Source organism: Takifugu flavidus, chromosome 19 (genome assembly GCF_003711565.1).
Source record: "Takifugu flavidus isolate HTHZ2018 chromosome 19, ASM371156v2, whole genome shotgun sequence".
NCBI lineage: Eukaryota > Metazoa > Chordata > Actinopteri > Tetraodontiformes > Tetraodontidae > Takifugu > Takifugu flavidus.
Genome location: NC_079538.1, coordinates 6,510,078 through 6,534,824, shown reverse-complemented (window position 1 = coordinate 6,534,824; position 24,747 = coordinate 6,510,078). Strand labels below are relative to the sequence as shown.

The 24,747-nt window shown below is 47.3% G+C and overlaps 1 protein-coding gene across 9 annotated transcripts in view; it reads right to left on the bottom strand.

Annotated features, from left to right (window-relative positions):
- Window positions 1-24,747, bottom strand: part of gphnb (gephyrin b) — a 55,180-nt gene that overhangs the window by 27,107 nt on the left and 3,326 nt on the right. For 8 of the 9 annotated variants that reach the window (XM_057016575.1, XM_057016576.1, XM_057016578.1 and 5 more), the window contains exons 2-4: window positions 8,392-8,470; window positions 2,156-2,213; window positions 1,987-2,079 (exon numbers count right to left, since the gene is read on the bottom strand). In XM_057016575.1, coding sequence (XP_056872555.1) covers window positions 1,987-2,079; window positions 2,156-2,213; window positions 8,392-8,470 — 230 coding nt within the window. Of the gene's footprint in view, window positions 1-1,758; window positions 1,907-1,986; window positions 2,080-2,155; window positions 2,214-8,391; window positions 8,471-24,747 lie in introns of those variants that run through there. The other variant, XM_057016583.1, reaches the window with a different exon arrangement.

Below are 24,747 nucleotides of genomic sequence, written 5' to 3'. Positions count from 1 at the left end.
GTGATGAAGAGGAGGGTCATTAGCCGGATCATAGTCTAATGAAGCGTGCGTCTATCTTAAGTATTTAGGAAATGATTTATTCTAATCCCGCACAGTTTATTCCCGTGGATTAGTTTCAGGCATTTGACTAAAAATAGGAGGCAGCTTAAGGAGGCAGGTGTAGACATTTGCTTGATGCTTCTGTGAAACCAGCTAAAGGAAAATGAGAGCAGACAAACATTACTGGAGGAATGTTTAGTGTTCAGACGGTCATAAACTGCAAATCATGTTTCCAAAAGCACCAAATGCCGATAAAAAACCAGCCCATTACTCTTTAATAACATCGCCCTGCGTGGCTTTATTTAAAACCATTTCTAATCGGCCTAAATAGCAGAAAAACCCGCTGCTATTGATCATGAGATTTGTTAAATATTCAAAGAATTTCACAACATTGTACCACATATTTAAATGACTGGAGATGCAGAGATTTAAAGGCTGGTCCATCTGCAGCATTTATGGGTTCGGACTTCCTTTTCATGGCCTTTTAATGTCCAGCTCCAGTGTTAGCTGTTAGCCGCATGTTAGCTGTCCGTAGTGATGTGGGCATCATGGGCACAGGAGAAGAGAGGGGGTAGTTTGGCGAGGGTGGTGTGCAGGAGGGAACCAGCGTGGGAGGGAGAGAGGAAGGATGGAGACGTAAAAATGTGACAGATGAAATATGTAGGCCGGGCCGACAGCACTAACCGCCGCATCGCCGCGCTGATGCCATTACTCTCCAGTGACACACATCTAGTTGTGTGTAACATTAAATTCCACACATCTAGAATGAGGCAACGACTTCACCTGGTCAGGGTGCAGGTGGGGGGGTCCACACCCAGTCCTCCACGGCCGCAGTCCAGCCGGGATTTCAGGCCTATCAGAGAGGCGCCTTAACCTGGCATCCCACTTCCATTGGCAAAAGCTTTTCTTGTCTGGTTGGACAGAAAACCCGGCTGGATTGGAGCCCATGAGGCCTGAGGACCTCACATGAATCCGTCGTCCATCATGAGGCACAAAACGTCATCGTTTCAAACTGGGCTTTCAATGTAGTTGACATCTACAGGTCAGCCGGGACACCACAGCACGTTTTATGTCTGCTGGCTGAGTGTCCTGTTTAAGACGGCAGCTAAAACACAATGCAGACAGGCGGGTATCGAGGTCTCATCTAGCCTTTTAGAGACGGCCAGAGAAAGACTTCCTTGTTTCCAGCATGTGGGGCTGAATCAGATAGCGGCTAATATCAGTGATTACAGTGTCTGCACGTCTTCCCTTTTCCAGGAAAGACCATGATTGATGAGGACCAGTGATAGTGCTGAGAACCAGAGCTCAATTCCCTGGCTAAATTGCCTGTGTGTATCTGTGTGTGTGTGTGTGTGAGAGAGAGAAAGAATGGGGGGGGGGGGGGGGGGGGGTGAAAGCATGTAATAGCCGTGTAAACCCCTGAAACAGCTGTAACACAAAGAAGCTGACGCTGGCGTTAGGGAGAAGATAAAAATGCATGTTAGCACTGGGCACGTTAGCCTGAGAACACAGGTGTGCGCATGCAGGGAAAAAGTGAATTTGCATTTGCAGTGTTGCAGCCCTGCTCCCTCCAGCTGGATCGGCTGCACCTTCCATTCCACTGCATTAGGAGCAGCCGCGCGGTCGTACTGACACCTGCCAACCATTATCCTCCAACTGCTTACCGTGCAATACCCCCCCACCCTTTTTTTTTCTTGAAGAAAGCGAGTCAATAAGTACCTAACTTCTTTATTTCCCGTGTGCCTCTGGAGCTAATTACTCTGTGTGTTAATCAGCGCTGCAACACATGCAATCAGCAAAAACACGCTGAAGGGCCTCTGAACGCAGCCGCAGCAGGGGAGATTTGCCCTTTAAACAGCCCCTCACGCTGCGAAGAAATGAAAACATTAAAAGGCAAATAGAGCAAACAAAAGAAGACACGTTAAAAAAAAGGTTGCCTTAGCTCACCTCTGGTGTGACATCTCTGGGGGCAAACCCGGTGCCTCCGGTAGTTAAGATTAGATTAAGTTCTTTTTCATCGCACCAGTCCACCAGAGTCTCCTGTCGGTCCACAAGTGCATGAACATCCAATTAGTGCGGGAGATTATCAGTGCAGATCCACCGATACAATGCATACCTTGATTTCATCTATCTCGTCAGGAACTATCTTGTAGGCTGAGATCATGCCCCCCAACCTGAGGAAATCAAGAGACAGTAATTATTAGAGATTCTGGGTGTTCTATGAAGAGCCACAACAAGAATTATTGCTGCTATTTTATTTTAATAACTCCGCTTAAATGAGGGATAAATGGGAAAGAGAGAGCGAGAGAGAGAGAATAATCTGTGCAGTCACTTAAATGTCAGAAACACAGTTATTTTCAGTATTTTGCAGTGGAGGAATCAAAATGCCATCAGCTTTACAGCAAACATGAACTGATAATCACAGAACAGAGAAGCAAACTGCACGAGTGTAAATGCAGGTGGCGCCACACTGAAGCTGATCAGGTTTATTATGAAAAAAGTGGAAAAATTGGATATTTTGAAGCATTTGGTTGACAGGAACAGTTTTAAATTAATAGTAGAAGTGTATTTTATTTAAAAACAGGTTCCTTTGACATAGAAACATGTAAAAGTACTAAACAAAGATTTTCCACGGGTTGGAGAAAGCAAAGTGCTGCTGCAATTTACAGTGACCTCTTGTGGTCATATCTGGTAGGACACCCTGAAAACAACAACCCCAGGCTCAAGGTGAAAACTGCACAGACACTCCTTATGTAACCCCTTTTTTAAGAAGCTCTATTTTTGGGAGACGAATGCATCATGTTTCCCTCCCGTGTCAGCCATTTAAACACTATGATAGAATCCATCAGACAAACACCGATGAACTCTGGGTAAAGCCAAGCGTCCGCCACTGGTTCTTTCAGAAGCTCTCATCTAATGTTCACTCTCCAAAGCACAGAGTGATTCTTTTTTCTTCTCTTTTGGACCTTGAAACGCTGTTTAACATCAGAGTGACTTTAAGTGTTCAACAGAGCTGACACCTCGAGAATGCGCCAAGATGCTGCAACCATGAGAGATGCAGGAAACTCAGAGGGAAGTTGTCTGCGTCTAAAAAAAGATGAAACTTAGTTGTTTCTTCACAAAACAAGTCCATGACACTCACGTACACACACACACACCACACACACACACACACACGTTCCCCCCTGACCTTCCTGTGAGGGAAAGAGCATTTCTCTAGATCTGTGTGTGTGTGTGTGTGTGTGTGTGTGTGTGTGTGTGTGTGTGGTGTGTGTGTGTGTGCGTGCGTGCGTGCGTGCGTGCATATGTGTGTGTGTGTGTTTGTGCATGTTACCTTTATGGAGAGTAAAGGAGCTGTCTCACAAATCACCTCTCTCCCTCTCCTGGGGTTTTTATTCCTCTCTGTTTCAGTCCAAATAAAAATATGCTCGTGGAACTAGGGTTCCTTCCCACCGTTTCCTAGGCAACCCGTCCTGCCTAAAGCCTGTAGCTGCTGTGCTGTTCACTGTGAGTGTGTGTGCTGTGAATGCATGTGTTGCGTTTTCCCCCTGGTAATGTTAGGCCACTATTTCTGTGAAATGGCACTGGTGTTGACGAGGCATTTGCTGCCGTCTCACGTGTGTTTTATATATATATATATATATCGATATATGTGTTCTTAATGTATATAAATGTGCCTCAACATAAGTTTTGGGTGATGTATTGATAGTACAAATTAAGTAATCAGCCCACTCATGCTAATAATATCACATGTGGACATCAAAATACTGCTTTAAAATGTTTTTTTAGACGAAAAATAAGAATAACATTAAAAAAAACGAGCCTCCATCTGATGGGACGGACCCCTGGATTCTGTTTCCATTCAGAGGTGGGGGGAGGTCGAGGAGGCCACCCAGACGCCAGCGTACATTCAGCTGCTGCTGTGGCTCTCACACGGGGAGTGGATCCAACTGGAATTAATCAAGGTCAACGAGAAGGTCAAATCTTCCGAGTCCCGTAAAATCCGCCCTTCATCGTTGATGCATTTAAAGCCCCCCCTTCCCGTCCGGCAGGTCTGGGCCATCCTGGTGGGTTTCCAAACCATGTCCTTTCTCTACCGCTCCCATCAGCTGGGAGCACTGATCAGTGCGCACACACGTGCACACGTGTTCAGAAAGGTGGGCTGTGAATCCAGGAGGGTCTAAGAGAGAGGAAGGGTCCTCCAGCAGCTTGACCTCCAGCCTCCACCTTTGAAGCTCTGCCTCACGCTGCGCTGGATCTTCTGTCTGGAATAAAAGCTTTCCGCTCGAGGTGAGCGCAAATCCTGATGTGGACACAGAATAAAAAAGCGGGTGTGTGTGTGTTGGGGGGGGGGGGCTGGCAGTGGATTTTTGGCCTGAAAGCCTGGACGCCTCGGCCAAATCTTTCTATGAATAAATGACAAGCGCAGAGAGCAGGATAAAAGGAGGAGGACGGGACGGGAGCGAGGGCCGCGGTGTGAGGAGAGCAAGAAAGGGAGCGACGGAGCGCCGGCAGCACACTTAACAGGAAAGTGTGTATGTGGAGCCTAGCGCGGGCCAGCCAGCTGCAAATCTGTGGGACACTTCTGAGAAAAGCCCCATCTGCCAGGGTGATTCCATTATTAATACAAGCGCTTTGCACCGAGCAATCAATGTCCCCCTTCCTCCCTTTCCATCTGTCCCACTCCCCCCCGCTCTCTCCCTCCGCTCGGACCCTCGGCCATCTCGCCGGGCCGAAGCGTGGCGTCGAATCTGGTGCGGGGAAGCTCTTGAACGGATCTCCTGTCAACATGCAAGAGGAGGAGGAGGAGGAGGAGGAGGAGGAGGAGGAGGAGGAGGAGGAGGACGAGGAGGAGGAGGAGGAGACAGGTCCACCTTTTCAAACCCCCTCAGTGATAAAAGCTCTGAGTGCAGAGGGAGGGGTCAACCCAGGGTTATGCACACACACACACACACACACACACACACAACACACACACACACACACACACACACACACACACACACACACACACACACAATTTTTTCACTAAATGTAAAGATAAATCTGTCTATTGATGCTTGAGTCATTTTTGGTCTTTCATATATTTGGACCTTAAAATCAACCTTGCGTGAATACATCAAATAAGCAGTTCTATATACGGGGAGAACACACCACACTCTTGCTGTGCACGTCAGAAAGTCCCGTTGGTGTGTTTGTACGTGTGTGTGGGAGTGCACTTGTCCCATAAAGTGACATCTTGCTGTAAAATTGGGCCCACTGTCACTCGTCTGATAGACTTGGGGCTATTTTTAGCCCTGATCATTGAGAATTGTGACAGAGGTTGTGACAACAAAAGGTGCTGGAGGGGCCGGACATCGGTTTGGCTCGCTGGGCTCACAGGGAGGCTGATTTAATCACAAACGCACGCATGTTTGTGGGTGTGTGTGTGTGTGTGTGTGAGTCCAGTTTTCACTCCGTGTCCTGCCGTGGCCTCATAGCCCCCCCATCCTCTCTCACTTCCTGCCTCTGCCACAGCAGCTTTGGCACATTCGGGGCACAACGTCCCAGCCGGTCGACCTGATGGGGGCGTGTCCCGGGCCAGACCGAAGGGCGCTGGTCGCAGCCAGAGCTGGGATGGATTCTCCATCTGAAATCCTCGGAGACGACGTGACCCTCCCACCGACGTCTTTGAGGGAAAGACCTGACCTCTGTCTGCACAACACAACATCGCAACGTTACACCTGCTTTCGTGCTCCATTTTTTAAGACTTCCACTCTTTAGAGTGTCTGGCTAAACTGTTTTCTTAATAAGGCCCGCAGAGGTTACACTGCGGTTCAAAAGATTCTGGGAGCCAATTCATCCTGACCAGGACGGAGCTTGAACCCAGAACTTCCCTGCTGTTGAGCAGCGGCGTTGCTCAGCCAGATCTCACCCCTGATAAATGCCGCTCTGCCGCTCTTGACGTGTGAACAATAGCTGCCCGTAGGTGGAACAGTTGGAGCGACGCTGAGGCGCGAAAGATCCGCTCGATGAAAAGGACCCGACGCGACGCTACAGAGGCGGCCGTGGCACCGGCGCTGCGATGTCGGCCCTGATCCTTGCTTGGCAGCACTAATTCTTGCACCACCATGACACCTGATGGCTCTGTGCCTCCTGATTTGTGCGGAGGCCAGAATCTTGAACGCAGCACAGGATACCAGGAATAGGTTAAAGTCATTATAGCGCGCGAAGCTCCAGTGAGGAAAACAGGATTAGACCTTCGTAATCATCTTGTTTTATATCCTCTCTTCCTGCCAGCGCTTGAAGGGCCTGGGGTTTCTGCATCTGGGCTCCATTAATCTGGACTACAAGTGCTTTTTTTTTTTTTACCCTTTGCTCTTTTTGGAACATGACATTTGCACATGTTTGCATCTCCGGATGCCCAAAACTAATCTAGCTTCGTGTGTTGACCTTGAACCCCAAAGCGACATTTGCAAAGCGCCCTGGTGCGATTGGGTGGCGATCATGTGACCGAACAGGGACGTCTACAAAATGGTGGGACCTGTGTTCATACAACAGGGATGAGCTGGTTTCAAACGCATTTTTATGGTGCCAAACTTAACCTTGAACACAGGCAACAGCACCAGAGCTTGAATAACATCTCCTTTGATTCATTTAACATGTTCTGAATGGATTCCTTCATAAAATGGATATTAAATAGAGCTGAATTTGTGCTATCAAACAGTAAAACTGTCACATTTACAATCATAAGGTATTTACCACTAAAGCACATTGTAAATTATATGTACGTATGTGGTCTACTGGGGCTGCGCTACACCCATAAATTTCCTATAAGGGAGTCTTGGTTCTTTGGTACGGAGGTTATCGATACCTCTGGAGGTTATGTGAGAGCCAGAATTTGTTTGACTGCTAGAAAAATAACTGACTACAATGAAATGTTCAGGAATTTTGAATTGCGGATGCGCTGACTTCCATCTTTGATCTTCCAAAGATCATAGGCCAAGATCAAAGCCAAGGGTCCAACTCCTGTATGTAATGTAACTTAGTATCACTTGTGCTTCTATCGACTACACGACAGGTGTGAGTCACAATAAGTGGGGAAATAACATTTGGAGGAACAATGAAGGGATCCTGTCCTGCCACTGAATCCAAAAGGACCATATTTTCATACTGTGCATCATCTGTGTTCAGAAAAAGCCGTAGAACTCGATCCTAAATTGATTTTCAGCACGTCCATGTGCGCTGTGACAACCAGAACAACGACACCTCCAGATCGTTCCCAGCGCGGGGTGTATCAAACAAGCATGTGATGGATCTGTAATCCGCCGCCCTGTCTAGCGTGACGCACATGACACAAGCCTCCTCACTCGCCCTCACGGTGTCACACAGGCTCGCCACATACATCACGCGACGGCCTCAAAGTGGACATGGCATAAAGGACGTGACGAGGATCGGTCCAGGGTCCCGTGGGGGGGGGGGGGGTGGGTCTGCTGACGCTGACTGATACTGACTGGTGCATGAGAGCGACGGGGAACAGCCACAAATCTACAGGAGTGTGTCAGAGCACACGTGTGTAAGTATAGAATATATACAGTCCAGTGTCTGAGCAGTGGCATCAAATATGAGCTCGTTCAAAATTAGAGATCAAACTTCGCTCTTTATCTTGGAATGGCAACGAAAATGCACCAAAGAAAGCAGCACAATTTCTTAAAAGAAAGAGAAAAGCCTTTTAATCCAGGGGCAACAATGAGGGGATGGATAAAGAGAATCTCAAGTGCCCGCGCCGACTCGACCTGAAACGCATCGAAAGCCACTTCGGGAGGACCTGCGACCGCTGGAGCGGCCGAATCAGCAGACATCAGTGTTCAATCTGCTCTCGTGGCTGCGGAGAAGCAAATCCCTTCAGCCCAGCATCAAAATGCTGAAAAAAGGCTTCCCAGAGGAGCTGAGATCAAAAGACTCCCTTCATTTCAGAGGTGGATGCCAGCTCTTCCAGATCCGATTTTAATTTGTGTGTACATGCACTTTATATAATTCACCATAACAAATATATACATGTTTGGCTGTGATGCAGCTCCATTACAGGGCGTCATTGTTGATTTCATCTCCTTTACCGGCCGAGATCAAATACTCTTTGCAGCTGCCAAGTATCTTTCTTAACCTCGAGAGAGCCGCGGCTCTTTTGTTCTTTTCATAGAGTTGAAAATAATATTAATTAATTTTTTTTTTTTTTAGTTTTCAGTTGCATCGATGCAAAAATCCAGACAGGCTCAAACACATAATCATACACGCACGGATCCACGTCGCCTTCATGGCAATGCGGTTTTTTGGTTTTTTTTTGCACGCGTTGGGAAGAAGGTTGGTACTCACAGGGAGGGGTCGTGGACGAGATCTTTGAGGTTGACGCCGCTGCGGTCCTCTGCCAGGTTTCGGAAACAGCTGTCGCTCACTGGAACAACAAACGGAAACGGTATTAAGACACAAAGATAAACGCCCTCACTGTCAAATTCAGCAGACAAAAACATCGCCCCCATCTTTGGATCACAACAACGTGTACCTACAACAGCAGACAACGAGCCCACCACACTCGCACGTGATTGTGAAGCCCCGGAACCAAGCCGATGTGAGCTCATCGCGACTGCCTCGCATCGCTGACAGGGCTTCTCTGCACCATCGCGGCCCGTCGGCCCTCAGACCCTTTAAAACGCGTGCAACCAGGAAGTGGAACGGAGCTGGCCGGGGTGACCCGGATCATGGTGTCGGTGTGTGCCATGTGTGGGGATCGTAGAGTCCGCCGCTGTCGTCTGACCACAGGCATGTTGTCGCTATGCTAGCAGGCTCCAAGCAGTGACGATTATCAGTTTTATCCAAGTCGCCGGGCTGATGTGTTCGTTAGATTGAGCTGTTTCTTTGAACAATTCGCTGCTAACACTCAGTAACGGGTTAATACTTTAATGACGAGAGGCGCAAATGTCTGCCTCAGCAGAACTGGGCCCCAATTTGAATGAAGCGAATTGCAATTGGCTAAAAAACATTACTTGCAAGCGCAGACAGTTAAATTTCAGAATAGGTGCATGTCGGGCTAACATTAAAGGGTCTGCGAAGCATCGCCACAAATGCCGAAGGTGACTAATAGGTTCATGGGGGAATCACGACACCGGCTTTGACGCACGTGTGTAAAGATGAAATAAGGCTCTGGGTTCTGAATGTTCCTCCAGAGGGAGAGAGCTTCACTCTAATCCTGACTGACCACCGGTAGGATGTTCAGGGCTCCTCAATGAGAGCCTAATTAGAGGCGACGCTCTACCAGAGCAGCTCCCGCGGCAGTCAGGACCGTGCACCTTTAGATTAATGACGCAGGCTTCTGCGGCAGGATTTCAGAACCTCCTTCCTGTCTTCTGCGAAGGAACACAGTTCAGTTTGAGGCCACAGCTTTGAGGTGACCATCCTCTCCCGAAGACACCACGGCGGTCCCCATACTGCAGGGCAGGTAGGAGCCACCTGCGTCACTCCGGCGGTCACAGTCGGACGGAACGACCGACGGAGGGGGAGACCAGGTAAAGACAAAGAAATGGTAGGAGGAAAATTGGGAAAAAAACTGAGGTGGCAGAAACAGACGGATGAAGGGAAGGGACGCATGTGAGTGGACACACTCGCGTCTTAAAATACATGCAAACCACAGTGGATACAGGCCGACGGTGCCTGGGATGCTGTGAATTTCCATCTATAATTAAAAAAAATAAAAAATAACCCCCGCCAATGCACTCGTTAGAGATGAGAGTGAAAATGTCATCCTGTAATTCAAGGTAGTGATCCATGAAAGAGACAGGGGGCAGGAGGACAGGGGGCAGAGAGGATAAAAATGAGTGTGAGAGATGGCAAAGAGGGAGGTGAAGGAAGAAAATGCAGCTGGGGAACGAAAAGGTGTGGTGGAGGAGAAGGGAAAAGCAGGACAAAGGATGGACGGATCATCATGAAGGTAAAAAAAAGGGGTGGATAAAGAGGGAAACGAATGGGGCAGCGCTGGAGAGACAGAGTAAACACAAGGTGCAGGACATCGCTCTCGGCTCTGGCAAATACACGGGGGAGTGCTGACATTTGCACGGCGAGCTCGGAAAAAAGGAGAGAAAGAGGGAGAGACGAAAGAGGCGGCGGACTGAGAGAGGGAGGACAGAAAAGGGGGAGCAGCTTCACGGAATTCACTCTGCACCGGCTTCAGAGGGGCACTGCTGCAGCATCTGTGTGAAAAGGGAACTTCCTTTAAGACTGCAGTGTTTCTCTCTCTCTCTCTCTCTCTCTCTCTCACACACACACACACACACACACACACACACACACACACACACACACACACACACTGAACCCTCCTCAGTCTTTCTCTCCCAGCTACCCCTTGATCTAAAAATAGCCGCTGCACTCTCCTCCAAGAGGCAGCAACCATTCTGAACCAATCAACATGCTCTGTCAAAGGCTTCGGTACCACCACCCCTTTATATGTCTGCGTGCACGCAGACACGCTTGGGTTCACCAAGGGCAACCTGTCAAGGTAGGTAACAAAACAGGCCCTTCCTCTCACATCTGCTGCCAGAAATGGCCAGAAAGCGAGCGGCGTTGCCCAAACAGCGGCCCTGATGAAGAATTGAGAAGGCAGAAAGAAATGGTGGGGAGGGGGGCAAAAAGGGAAGACGGGGAGATCTGGCTGCAGTTGGAAGAGGCTTCAAAGGAATATTAATACGATCCTGTGCAAGAGCTGGAGACAAGGAGGGGAGGATGAGTGGCGGAGGAGGTGTGCCCGCTGAACCCCCCCCATCACCCCCCGTTGCTGCTTCCTCACACCTCTCACTCCAAGTAGGCCAGACATGGGGGAACTTTCAAGGACGTTTACTGGTGTGGCTCAAGCAGAAAGATGTCAAAGTGCAAACAGATTAACACAGAGCGACATTTCACAAGCTTTGATTATCTTTACTGTTTCTGAGAAACACTAAATTGTGTGTGTGTGTGTGTGTGTGTGTGTGTGTGTGTGGCTCTTACACAGTCTCCATGCAGCTGAGACCAAAACTTATATTTTTACACTAACAAGTGTTTAAAACCTATGCTAACATGCTAACATGTTAGCCACTCTCGCACAGGGCTCTCCTAAATCACACATTCACACACACACATTCACTAATGAGGCCTAAACCAGTGGAGACAGTTGTTTCCCAGTCACGTGAACGCACGTCTGCACTGGGCCTGGACACGTCTGCCACGGTTCAGCAGTCTGACACGAATCAGAAAACAAGAGCGCCGGCAGTCGACGCTGCCAAACTCCGCTCACAGGCCAAATACGAGGCGGCGCTTAAGTGTTATTATGGCACGACAGTAGCATCTAATTACGTCTCAGTATTTAAAATGCAGATCATTGTGACATAAGTGCTTCATTTTGCCCCAAACCACTGAGCAGCAGCGGCATCTGCTTCTTCATCTGAGCAACTGTCTCTTGTGTCACCAGCAGCCCTGTCAACGACCCCCCCCCCACCCGCTTCTCTAAAGAATTTGCTACGGAGGTCAGACCCTGGATTGGGCTGACGTCTGTGAACCCCATCAAATGTGACACCAGTGCCTCCCGCGTCTTCGCTCTCTGACTTGTTCTGCGTCAAAAGGAAACACTGGGCCGCAGGTATCGGATTAAATGGGCTTAATGATGAATAGAAGCGTGAACCCACCTCCAGATTGTAACAGGGTGGGGTAGACATCTGACTAGGGGGCTTTTAGTGCCGCAATCCCTTTTAGCCAAGAGAGGAGAGGAGAGGAGCGCTGCACAAATACCATCATCGCCATTCCGTGGCAGGCTAAATTTCCAAATTAATAAAGGCTTCCCAGCGCTGAGTAAAATATAGTAACAGCAATAACAGCAGATAACCAAATCTAATATAAGCCCGCTGTATCTTAGCAACCTTGTTAATTCGGAGAGGAGCAGCGGGGTAAGCACCAGAGTCGCAGCAGCCATCATCAAACACACACCCAGCAGCACACACACGTGCACACGCAAGCAGAATAACTGACACACAAACTCTCACAGCCACCACGCATGTGCACATGCTATTGTACCATTAGTGGCCGCATCACACTGCAATGCAGATGAATGTGTACACATGGGCAGAGTGGCACGCACATGCACACAGATCCTCAGGCTTACTGTAAGCAGAATGGAGGGGGGGGGGGCAGAACAAAGGGATCCTAATCTTTGGGCTGCATTTCAAAGCCTTTCCCCTCTACATCACTGTTTCCAGATAAGATTTGGGAAGTGCTATTTATATCTGAGGGGAAAGAAGCCAACAAGGGCTCAATTTCCACTTATTTGAAGTCAGCTTGGGGTGGGGTTACGCAACGCGCATGACACTCCACCTGCCCCTGCCGCGCTCATTGAGGGGGGCCGTGAAGTTAAAAAAATGCCCCGCCCTAATTCTGTGGCGGGCTGGGCCACGGTGCAAATCCAGAGCTGCCCCAGCGTCCACAGCCAGGCCAGACCAGAGCACCCCTGCTGAGCCATGGACAGAATTTAACCCCCCCACCCACCCCAACCCCCGCGTGCACCTGATGTGCAATGGCAGAAAGCAAAAGCGAGGGAAAATCACTGTTCTTCACAGCTGCGTCCCGAGCAGAGACACACCAGGACGCAGCTTCATCCCAGATCCACGGGATTATGAGGAGCAGGAACAAGAGGGGGGAGAAGTCTGGAGGCGGGGGGTGGGGGGGGCAGAGGTGACAGTTCATCAGTTGAGCTTTTCTTAGTTCTTCACTGGTGATGTTTTCTGTTAGCAAACCTCGCGGTGGATAACGGAGTCAAAGCAGGAATGGCGAAAGTCCCTGACGTCCTCCGAGGTTCAGGAAAGACAGGAAACCTAATCCCTCAAATCAGATCCACGTTTCCGAGCCTTCTGATTGATCGAGCCATCGAGTTGATGGATGAACCGATCACGAGTCAGTCATTACTTACAGCCAGTGCATGCGAGCGTAATTCCCTCTTTTACCAGGAAACCGGGACTCTCTCGCACCGACACATCTAAAAGTCGACTTTTATGCCGACTTTGCTGCTTCCTTTGCCCCCGCAAGGAGTTTGCCTGCGTGCTGCTTTTATTTTCCGTCATTCGGTCATTCATCCTTTATTGGCCCCGTCACAGCATCTGACATCTGATGCAGGGGGTCTGTGTTTCCCGGGGAAGCTGCGGCCGGCCCGCTCCCCACCTGAACCTCTCTTTATCGTCCTAATGGCAGCAAAAAGCTGAAGACTGCGGCGGCCCCAACACCCCGCAGCTCTTCGCACAAAAAGGCCTCTCGTATTGATGTTTTATTAACACGGCCATAAATATTGAACAGACACTTACTAATGAGGCCAGAAAAGAGTTCCAGAGACAATTTGAAGGGACCTTGACGGAGTTCTTTCATCCTGATGTCAGATGTTACCCCAAAGATATACCCTCCCACTTGTACACATCCTCCATACCAGAACCTCCATCTCCTGGCCTTCCCTCAGTGAAGTCAATGGATTGGGGCGGGGGGGCTCAATGATCTGTCACACCCCCTGCAAATATTAATCAAAAATCACCGGCTCGCAATACAACGAGGCTGGTTCTTAACAACAACAGGCGTGATTAATATCTTTGGCGCCGTTTGGTATTATTGTAGCCTCTGTGTGTGTGTGTGTGTGTGTGTGTGTGTGTGTGTGTGTGTGTGTGTGTTGTGTGTGTGTGTGTGTGTGTGGCGTGAGAAGAGGGCGGGCAGTTGCATGGCCATGGGGGGGATGAGCTGTGGCAGCCTTTTCCCTGTCGTGTTACATGACATTTTCAACAGCAGAGGGCCCACGGCGAGCCGGCGTCTCCTCGCCATTTCCACCAGCTGTTTGCACATAAACACAAACTGGACGCGTCCTTAATAAACGTAGTCGCAGCCAGGGTGCAGTTCGCAATACAAGACGTGTGAAGGTGTGTGTGTGTGTGTGTGTGTGTGTGTGTGAGGGGGGGAGGGGTCAGTTGTGGGGTTAGTTTTGTCATATGAAAACAAACTTTGCAATATACTGGATGTACCTGGTATTTTAGGACCGAGTCCTTGGGCGCGTTCGCGCCGATATTCTGGAGGCGTCGTTAGCAACAACGCCGGCTGGTCCGTTTGGTCGTGATATGTGTTACAAAACATTGAACATAACAGCTTTTGAACAATGTAACAAGGTTAAAGAAAATCTTTTCTGAAGCTAAAAAGTTGGGTTGATTAAGATATACCGTATTTTCATGACTATAAGGCGCACCTAAAACACTGAGATTTTCTCAAAAATCAACGTTGCGCCTTATAATATGGAGCGCCTTGTGTGTGGACTGAGTTCCAAAATCTGCTGTGTGCCTTTGGTAGGTGCACTACGGTAAACACTCGGCCCATCAATTAGTGGCACACCTACGTGTAAGGACCCCTGTCAAGCGACACGCGTATGAATGAGGCTTACTTTAAACTGCAGGCCATCGAATATGCGGCTGAAAATGGCAATCGAGCAGCTGCAAGACATTTTAATGTAAATGAGTCCGTGGTCAGAAAGTGGAGAAAACAAGAAAGTGAACAAAAGTGAGGAAGACGAAGCTGAGTTTCCACGGGAACAAAGCAAGGTGGCCCGAGCTGGAAGACCGAGTGGAACAGTTGGTTGTGGAACAGCGAACAACTGGAAGGGGCGTCTCTACTGTCACCATTCGACATGGACATTGAGCACTTCCAAGGAAGTCCGTCTTGTTTGTTGTCGCTTTATGAGGAGGCGGCATCTCTCCATACGCGCAAGGGCAACTGCTGCGCAGCCCGGCCACATCTATGAGGCAGCGGCGGGCAAGTTATGCCCCCATATGGGGGTGGATTATAGACGCATGGGCTATGATACTGTCTTCATGTATTGGAAGAGCTTTCACATAAGCCGGCATTAATGCTGAAGCAGAACCGGTCGGTGAGTCCGATTCAGATGATTAAGATGAGGAATTCGGGATGTTGGACATTGAAATAGCGCAGCTGTTTAATTCAGATACAGAAGATGAAAACTTCGATGCTTTTGTGGCGGAAGAATGAATATTTTGTTCAATAAATGTGTCGAAACTCACTGTTTTACTTCCGTTGTCATTTTTTACTGTATGTTTCAGCATGCGCCTAATAATACGGTGCGCCTTGTGTATGTTTTAAATACAGATATAGCACCCATAACTGAGACTGCGCCTTTTAATACAGTGCACCTTATGGTCGTTAAAATATGGTATCCCAAATATCAGCCTTTTGACATGTGATTAGCTCCCTTTCATAACCAGCTACTATTGCCTCATCAGATATTTAGTAAGATTGCTTATAGGAACACATTCTCCACATTATCAGTGAGAAAACACTTTTGGAGTCATGGTGGAATTAGCATCAAATGGCGTTTGAAAAGTTGTCTTTACAAACAGATATAACCAGATTAATAAAGCTGCCATCCAGGTCAGAGGGTAGCAGAGGAGATCCAAAAGAAACAAAGTGCTTTTGTCTCTTTAATTTGTGACAGATTTGCTCAGTTTTGCGGCTCCCGAGGCCGCCTGCGTGGAAACAAGAAGGCAAACATCATTACGCTCTGACAGAAATACATAAATAAGTTCGCACCCAAGTGACAAATCCTATCCTTTCCTTTCCGGCTCAGCTCCTCCCGTAAGCCTTATCGTATGTAGCGGCTCCATTAGCGAGCCAGGTACCGTCCTCTCGTTAGCAGCCAAAATGAGCTTGAGAACAGCTCTATTGATTTCAATATCAATGTGCTCACACTGACATCAGTGGTGCTACACATTTCTGATACCTCCTGTTAGAAGCACCCCCCCACGCCTTCATTCATCTCCCCACCTCCTCCTCTTCTTCCATCTCCTGTTTACTCTTACAAGCTGCTGATGCAGGGAAACCCAGCGCCTGTGCTGAAACATGGCGCATCCCAGAGAGAAAAAAAAAAAACAACCACTCGACGTGGCGTCGCACAGCTGAGGAAGGAAGGAATGAGACTCTCTCTGAAGTGGATGGTGACTAACATTAGCACTGGGGCTCTTTATCTGTTTTTAGGAGTTGTAGTGAAACGTATGTGCCGAGGCCTAATCAGATCAGCTATTGATTGGCCTTCATAGAGGGGGCTTAATGTGCTCTCTGTTGCTCTGTGATCTCTCACGTCAAAGAAAGGCCAAGAGGAAAGGATAGAGGCAGGGAGGCTTAAGGGGTGGGGGGAGGCCAGGGGCTGTTTACATCCTTATCGGGTCAGTGTGGGACCGGGCTCAGTTTTCTGATCAAAGGGAATCGGTGCGCCACAGAAATCCTCCTCCACACAAACGATGGAGCGCGCCATAAACGCGACCACACCCAGGATATGCAACATATTCCGCCCATCTGATGTGCATGTCGAACACATCTAATCTTTACTGCCAGGGAAAATATTTAAAAAAATTAAAATTAGTATGGGCGACGATACCGTTGAAAACCTAAAAATGAATTAACATTGCTTGAGTGTTGATATTATAGTTGCATATTTCATAGCGCTCAGTGTAAATTTAATCTGAACCACATCTTCAGAGGATTCCCACATGGCAGCAATCATCATCACTCAGCCTCAGATGATGAAGCTGCCCTCCTCCTGGCCAGTCCCAGCTCCCTCCTCACAGATTCTCTTCCATGGAAGCCAGATTTTAAAAATGGACAAGACTAAAGCTCGAACCAGCGCAGGCGTGACCACATCAGGAATTGTGCGAAACAAGAGAAGCCGGGAGTTCCTGCGACTGTCGGCTAATGATAACCGGTGATAAACTGCAATTACTTTAAATATTCAAATCTAATCCACAAAATCCAAAATTGGCTTTGATTGTGGCTGCTAATGCATAAACAGTTTTGTTTTAAAGTGAATACACAATTCTAATTTAATACACCGCACACAAAAATCACCGTTAAACGTTGGCTTTTGATTAAAAAACATGATCCAGGGTTTAAAAACATGCTGGGCTCCCCTTATTTCCCCGGATATACAGTTTTACATGCCAACACCCCCCACTCACACACACACACACACACACACACCACACACACCACACCACACACACACACACACACATATGCAGGGAGTGCTCCAGGCCCAGCTGTACTAATGAAGCAGCCTGTGAGCAGCTACCTTCATTACATTCAATTCTCTGGACAGCGTCAGCAATTACATCAGCTTCCAACCATCACACACACACACACACACACACACACACACACACACACACACACACACACACACACACACACACACACACACACACACACACACCTCTCAAGGCTAAACCAAACTGAGGTTGATGTACAGAGGAGTTCCAGCTCTTGAAGCTCCACGAACTCCATGAAACGGGATTATTAGGTCATTATTAGGATTATTAGGGGGAAAAAGTCTCAGAGCAATTTATGAACACAAACACATCTGTGGATTGTCGTTTTATTTTCCAAAAGGGTTCAATTTGCCTCACCTGAAACACATTAATACCTCGTGCTTGACGGACTTTTTTGTTTGGCGTTTTCGCTTGTCTTCCTTTTTTACAGTGTAACCACGCCCCCTTCTGTCCTACAGCACCTTGAACCAGAATATCGTTGTGTGACGTCGTTAAATATGTTATCATCTGAGTTTCCCAAGTAACATCAAGTTACAGCTGCAGGTCATGTGACCCATCATGATGGCTGTCCATCACTTTAGGAGCATTGCTATGATAACACTCTTTTTAGAATAGGTGAAGATAATGGAGGAAAAAAAAAACAGGCCAATCCTAAAACTTCTGCTTTCCAGGACACGGACTTCAGTTTCTTCAAAGGAGCAAATGACGCTGGAATATTTTAAGACTTATTTTAAGTACTCCTAGAAAGATTTGATCCTCGTGTGTCGCATGTGGCAACTTTATGCGCTGATGAAAATGTCAGGCTCCAAGACTGTTGAAAGCATTGATGTTGAACGTACGAGTGGACTACGAGTGCTGAGACATGCCCCCCCCCCACAGAAACCTGCAACGCACGCTAAGAACAAACATCCGATTCTTTCAAAAATCTATAACGTGACAAAATAACACTGGACAGACATAAGTAGCACAAAAGGTAAAAAAAAATCAAGGTAAGCATGACCTAAAAATGGCACATTCAACACATCCGTAATGCAGAAGCACAGGTGGGCCAGTGGAGCAGAACAGGGTAATTGAGTCAACCCCCCCCCCCCCCCCCCAACTGTTGAACCGCTCAGAGTCATGAAAACCGGTTGTGACACCGTAAACGATGGAAGAAAAAAGGAAACACAGCCGTTGAGCCATGTCACATCACTCAAATGTGGTCTTTGCATGTGGTTGCTGAGCATTTATGGAAACAACATGAGGATGTGATCGGGAAGTGGGGGGGGGGGCGATCTATTACCGTGATAGGAAGTGCACGAACACACATGCACAGACAGGACTGAGGTCAGCTGTCACAACACCCCTCATTAGGGAGAGGCTGGCCTCCTTCATTAGTCAAAGGTACATGCTCCCCCCGCCCCCGTCGCCTCGCCTGCTTCGGGTTTTGGATTCGGAGCGAGTTATTCAGACGGACGAGCCAACGCAGGATGGAGGAAGAGATGGATGAAGAGAGAGACGCGAGCAAAAGCAGTGGGAAAAGGGCAGGCTGTATTTATATCTGAAACTCCAGGCCTCATAAATCAAAAGTTGCCTTCAATTAAGCTTGAACTGCTATTGACTTGTAAAATGGATGTAAAAGCAACTGCGAGCGAGGCCGGACTGATATTATTACACTCAATCACGAATGCGAATAATATCAGAGCAACTGCAAACCCCCCCAGGGAGAGCGGTACTAAAGCCACACAGAGGCTGACTCTGGTCCCCCCCTCAAAAAAACGTGATGCCACACCTCCACGGAGCAGGAGACACGCCAACGGACCCCCCCAAGTGGTAGGATGGGAAGAGAAAGCGGAGGTGACAGAAAGGCAGAGGAAATATTGATCCTATTATTGAGTGTTTTATACGTATTTACTGTCTATAAAAAGAATTTACCATCACGCACATCTTTATTTATTTATTTATTAAAACGACGACGCCACATTCTTCCTTCCCTAAGCGTGGCTGTTTGTCTCACGTTCTTTCTGTCAGACTTGACAAAGCACCCACAAAGAGTGAGAGCAGATCAGAATCCATCGTACCGTCCCTTTGTAAAGCAACGGATCTTATGATAAAGCCATCACGTAAATTAAATAATGCATGTCGGCAACCGCTATTGGACACTATTGCTACATATTAATGGTTACAACGATGGAAAAAGGAAGTATCATGTAAATATACAGGAAACGTTGACAATAAGTGTGAGCGATCATTGTCAACGGTGTAAACTGGCAGTTAAGTTGTTAAAGGAACTTAAAGATCTGTTTGGGACAGGATTTGGGACAGAAAAAAAGTTATTGAAGTTATTATTTCATGTCACATTTTAATCCTCCCAGTGTGGGAACACTGTCCATGATCACTCCTGGGTTTTTCAACAGCTGCTAGCATTAGCATTAGCTCATCCAGCACCTCCATTTCAAGTAAGTATAATACTTTATAAAATGTATATGGTTCAAAACCATCTATTTATGTTGCTTTCATTCAGACGATCTAATGAATAAGCTTTAACAGACACAACAGAGGCTCCCCCTGTAAAATATGTCTACTGCACCATCTGTTCCATCTTGGAGATTGCCTTTTTTGCCCCCCAAAAAAACCCAGCCACCATCCATTTCTGTTTTCTTTTCATGTATTTTGGCATTCAGTAGAAGGTTGTTTTAACCTTGGTTTGCTTATTAGTCGCACCCTATTGCACAGCAGTAGATAACATCACTGAATCCAAGGCTTGATTATAAGAGTGACCAGGGGGTGTTTGTGGTGTTTACGCCGGCGTCTGGCAGTAACACGTATGTTAAAATGGCTTCAATAAAGCCCTCGTTGTCATCCAAGAAGTTTTTTTGTTACCTGAAATATTAACACGTCCGTAGAGAAGCTCTGCTCCAATGTGGTGGCTTTGACCACTCTCTGCAAGGCTTTACGGGCCTGGATTGTGCCTCCTCAGTGGACCCGTTTGGACGGTAAGCGAACTGAAGCGGGGGTGAAGGGACCAGATGGGGTCCTAAAACATCTTCACCTGTCAGCTGTTGTGCACAGCTTCGCAGGACAGCTTGTGTCTCATCAACGTGCATCCACGTGCACCCATGGGTTGTGGTCCGGCTGTAGTCCTCACTGGCCTTGAACCAGGCGTGTAAGGCGTTGAGCTTGAATGCAGTCGGCATTCCGAGTGATGATGTTTTTCCTCACTGTTGTCCGAGACAGTTTGCGGTCCTTGTTGTAGCCCTCGGTGATTGTGGGTCTCTGCCTGCTTTTGGTGCTTTGTTGAATCCTGCTGCTTGGTTGAATGTTGCTACCGCTGCCTTTATCTGTATCTGTGTCTACATCTATTCTCCCTACTCACCCTATAAAAACTAATCCTGTTTGGTTTTAATCAATATTTAAGGAGGGGGGGAGGGGCATATTTCGATAGTCCAACAGCGTTCCATCAAATAATGATCTTTCAATAGGTAGCAGTAGGTAGCTAGCGGAGCCTAGCCCCCTTCCCTGTTCTTCGTGCTTCATAAGAATTCTGGCTTGCGTTGCCGATTTGTATGCGGCTCTTCGGGTGTTTCCTATTTGCGACGGAGATGATGATCCCGGCTGTCTGTGACTGATGCCGGATTCAAGCGAGCTGAACTCTTCGCCCAGTGAAACATGCGACAAGTTTGCGCTTCAGAAACCTATTAGATGAGGACTGATAAAGGAGTACGGCGATACGACGGCAAACAAGAGCCGGTGATGAATCAGTGGATTTTTCCCCACCTTTTTTTCCTTGCTCTTCTGTTTTTATCTTGAATCTTTTGCTCCAACCGTCCCCACAGCCCTAATTAACACCTCGCACTAGAACACGAGATCCAGTGGCAGGTGAACACAAGAGTGACTCATCAGCTAAAAGCCCACAGCCCTATCTTTTATCAGGATCTGGATCTCCATCGCTCAGTGGCCTCTTTCCTTACTGGGGCTATTTTGAGGGACGAGCCTGTGAAAACCACCAGCTCACACATATTTCTGGGTCTGTGTTTCTAAAGGCTGTAGAAAGAGTGAAATTTGTGAACAGTTTGTATGAAATCAGCAAAATACCAAATTCTGACTCATTTATTTAACATTCAAAATGGTCTCGCGTTTTAAAGCAGTACTTTGGCCTGAAAGCAAGCATGACTATTTTTTGAGAGCTGAAATTGGAGCCAGAATCATCTTTGAGATGGACCCAGATATCAACACACACCAAGTCCCTTCAACCAGTTCTAATTTATGTTAAGGCAATAGATTAGAGCTCTGTTTTTTTCTTTGTTTCCTTCTCCAGGACCCCATGTCTCACTCATTTAGATTTGTTAATGGCACTCCTGTCAAAGTGCTCCCAGAGGGAACTGTGGCAAAAGTGCAATCTTTTGTTTGATAAAAGCCTCTCACATTCATTGAACATGTGAAGTATATTTGCTTTATTTGTTCTTTTTCTAAATTATTTTTTGGCCTTGAAAGAATATTCTACTTCACGTTTATCTCATCCTTGACTGGTTATTCCGGTTATCATATGTGTCGAATATACTGTTTATCACCAATACAAAGACAGAAAAAAATCACTTCCAGCTCCACAGCTCATATTTCTGCCAAAGCTGCTGACTCTGAATCTTGCTGGCTCCTAAAAATATCAAATGCTCTCCGCTCAGTGTTTTTTGGATGAGCTTGCCTCTTGTGATTATCACCTCAAAAAGGAATGCCAGACTGTGACACCACTTCAGGCTGGGAGTGGGAACCACCGGCTCCCCCACATCTATGCCTGGAGTCTGGGAAGAGCTTTCCAGGCAGCCTCCATGAAGCTCTCCTCCAGAGGATTGACAGGAGCCTAGAAGAGTGCCGACTTTGATTCCTGTCTGCTGAACACAAGCTGCCTCTCATTTTATTTTATTTCCTATCCCAATTAAAGACTATTTACTCTAAGGGAGAATTATTTCCAGGGGCTACAATGGCAGAGATAGGAAGATAGAGGGTGTGTGTGTGAGAACGGAGGGGGAGAGTCACCTCCTCCCGTTCTCGTGTGCACTGCTGCCCCTGAAAATAATTCCTTTGCAGTGAAAACTTAATTCTCATTCTGTGTTCGTGTCCCTGATCCTTTATTGCCTATTCTGGTCATGTGGTCTGCTTGACTTACTGCTGTCCACTGTCACAGCTGTGTGCATGAGTGTGTGTGTTTTCTTGGACTTACTGAGAACCAAAAGCCACAGTCTACTAACAAAGTGAGGACATTGAAGCTGGTCCTCACGACTTCCAATGCCTGTTAAGACATGGTTTTAAGGTTGATTTCAGAATTTAGGGTTAAGGTCATTGGGTTGGGTTACAATGCATCACGGCTATGAAAGTCCTCACAAAGATAGAAGTACAAGGATGTGTGTCGATACATGTGTGAGAGAGAGCGAAAGAACAAGGAAGAGAGGGGCCATTCTGCATGTTAACTACTACAGGAGCCCCACCAGAGCAACAGATAAATCTTAAGTGACAAAGCACAAACTGTTCATGTTTCAAGGTCGTTGCCTTGAATAACCTTGAGGACGCCATTTGCCAAAAATGAAAGAATCCAATAAAAAAAGAATCATTGAGAAGTTGCATTTTTCTCTGTGCTTGCTTTTGCTCTTTACCTCTGCTGTGTGTCTCTCTCAAAAGTAGCATATTGTTAAACAGATGTCCCCATCTTTGAACGAGGACACCCCCAGTAGCAGCGTAGAGGATTCAGACAAGCAGGAAAAACAACCAAAGAAACAGTGAGTGGAGAAACGCTTGTGGCTCGAGAAGCTCCATCCAAAACAAGTGTGTTTGAAATGCCACTCAAGTGAATGTTGGTGAAGATGTCTGCAGCTCTGTAGCGTGACTTTAAGTCTTCCCAGCACCCGTAGAAATAGGGAGGAACATTTTAATGTTAATAAACTGCTTTCTTCTCCCATTTTAGAATAACTGCTTTTGTCTGCAGCAATGGAAGCCTGCAGGAAGCTACTCTCACGTGACCAAGTGTTTGAGCTAAACCCTCCCGACGTGTTAGCATGACCTGCTAATTAAGAGTAAATATGGAGAACCTGGGAAGCTGTTGACTGAAATTCCCACAAATCTTAGTCACACATCATCGTGGGCAAAACTCCTCTCTGCACTGGACGCACTCGCTACTGCGGATATGGCATCCATATGGCAATCCATAAATTCAAACAATTCTTCCTTGGGTCATACCCTGTCACCAGAACTGGACACACCACACATGGGCCGCATGGTGCTAAACCTGAAAGGAATTCTGGGAAGTGCGGGAATTTTCTGACTCCTTCATTTAATACCTGTAAAATGGCTTCAAATATTGACCGAGGCCGGAACAGAGAATCGATCACTCTGCAAAGCAGAAGCCAACCTCGCAATTTCGTGACAGACGACAGCGCCTTTTAGTCCTGGTCAAGAGGTTTTGGCACGCGCGGTGGCCTCTTGCTGACTCGACTCCTGTTCCTCTCACGAGCCTCTTCCCAGCCCGAGTGGTGAAGGTGAGCTTGGGACAAACTCCAGAGATTAAATTACGTGGAAATAAAACAGATTAAAGAGTTATTGCCCCATCTGCAGCCAGACCAGTAACACACGAATGCTCGTGCATATGTGGGCGCAGCAGACACACACACACACACACACACACACACACATGCAGACCAATCAAATTCGAGCAGCAGGAACGGCACAGGGCCGCACATATGAGTACATAATGAGTACTGTATTACACCTGTGTACACGTCTGTTGGAGTATTAGTGGGATTGGGGTGAACATGACAGTGGGAGGAGGGCTGATTGATCAGTAGTCCCAATCAATGAATTGTAATGTGGAGAACACACACACACACACACACACACACACACACACACACACACACAACACACACACACACACACACACACACACACACACACACACCACACACACACACACACACACATATTCTATCAGGTAATTATGTGGCAGAGAGGCACTCGGTTACAAAACCATGATTGGAGCGGTTGGGGACCATAAACAGGTTCGGTTGAGGAATTCAATGTCAAATCCAGACCCCAGCAGAGAGGTCAGACCTACGACGGGAGCACGGGGGCACAACCCAGTGAGGCAGCGAATTACATCCTGGTAAGTTGCAATAAAAACAAGAATTTTTCAACAAATCCATCCAAATCTCTGGAACATGCAGTAGATGATTCTCTCTGGATTTTCCGAGGTCACCAGTGCCGATGATCCAGGTTTATGGAAGGCCCAAACTGTCAGCCAGAGGCAGAAATATTAGTCGATGCAATGAAAACGGACTCATTTTAATATCCTGCTCCTGCGAGGACGTCGAACCAGCGCATGCAAACTCTCATTAAAAACGAGAACACAGTGATCTGGCTTTTTAAGCCTAAGAACCTATCAAGAGAAATGGGATTTTGCTGACAACTGTGAGAGGAAACATTGAAGTTGACTTAAAACGTGGCTGTAAAACAAAAACCTATCAGCTAAACACTAACTGAATGATTTTCTGCTTATTGACCAAAGCTAAATCACACCAATGCCAAATGATAACACTATCAGACACCAAACACC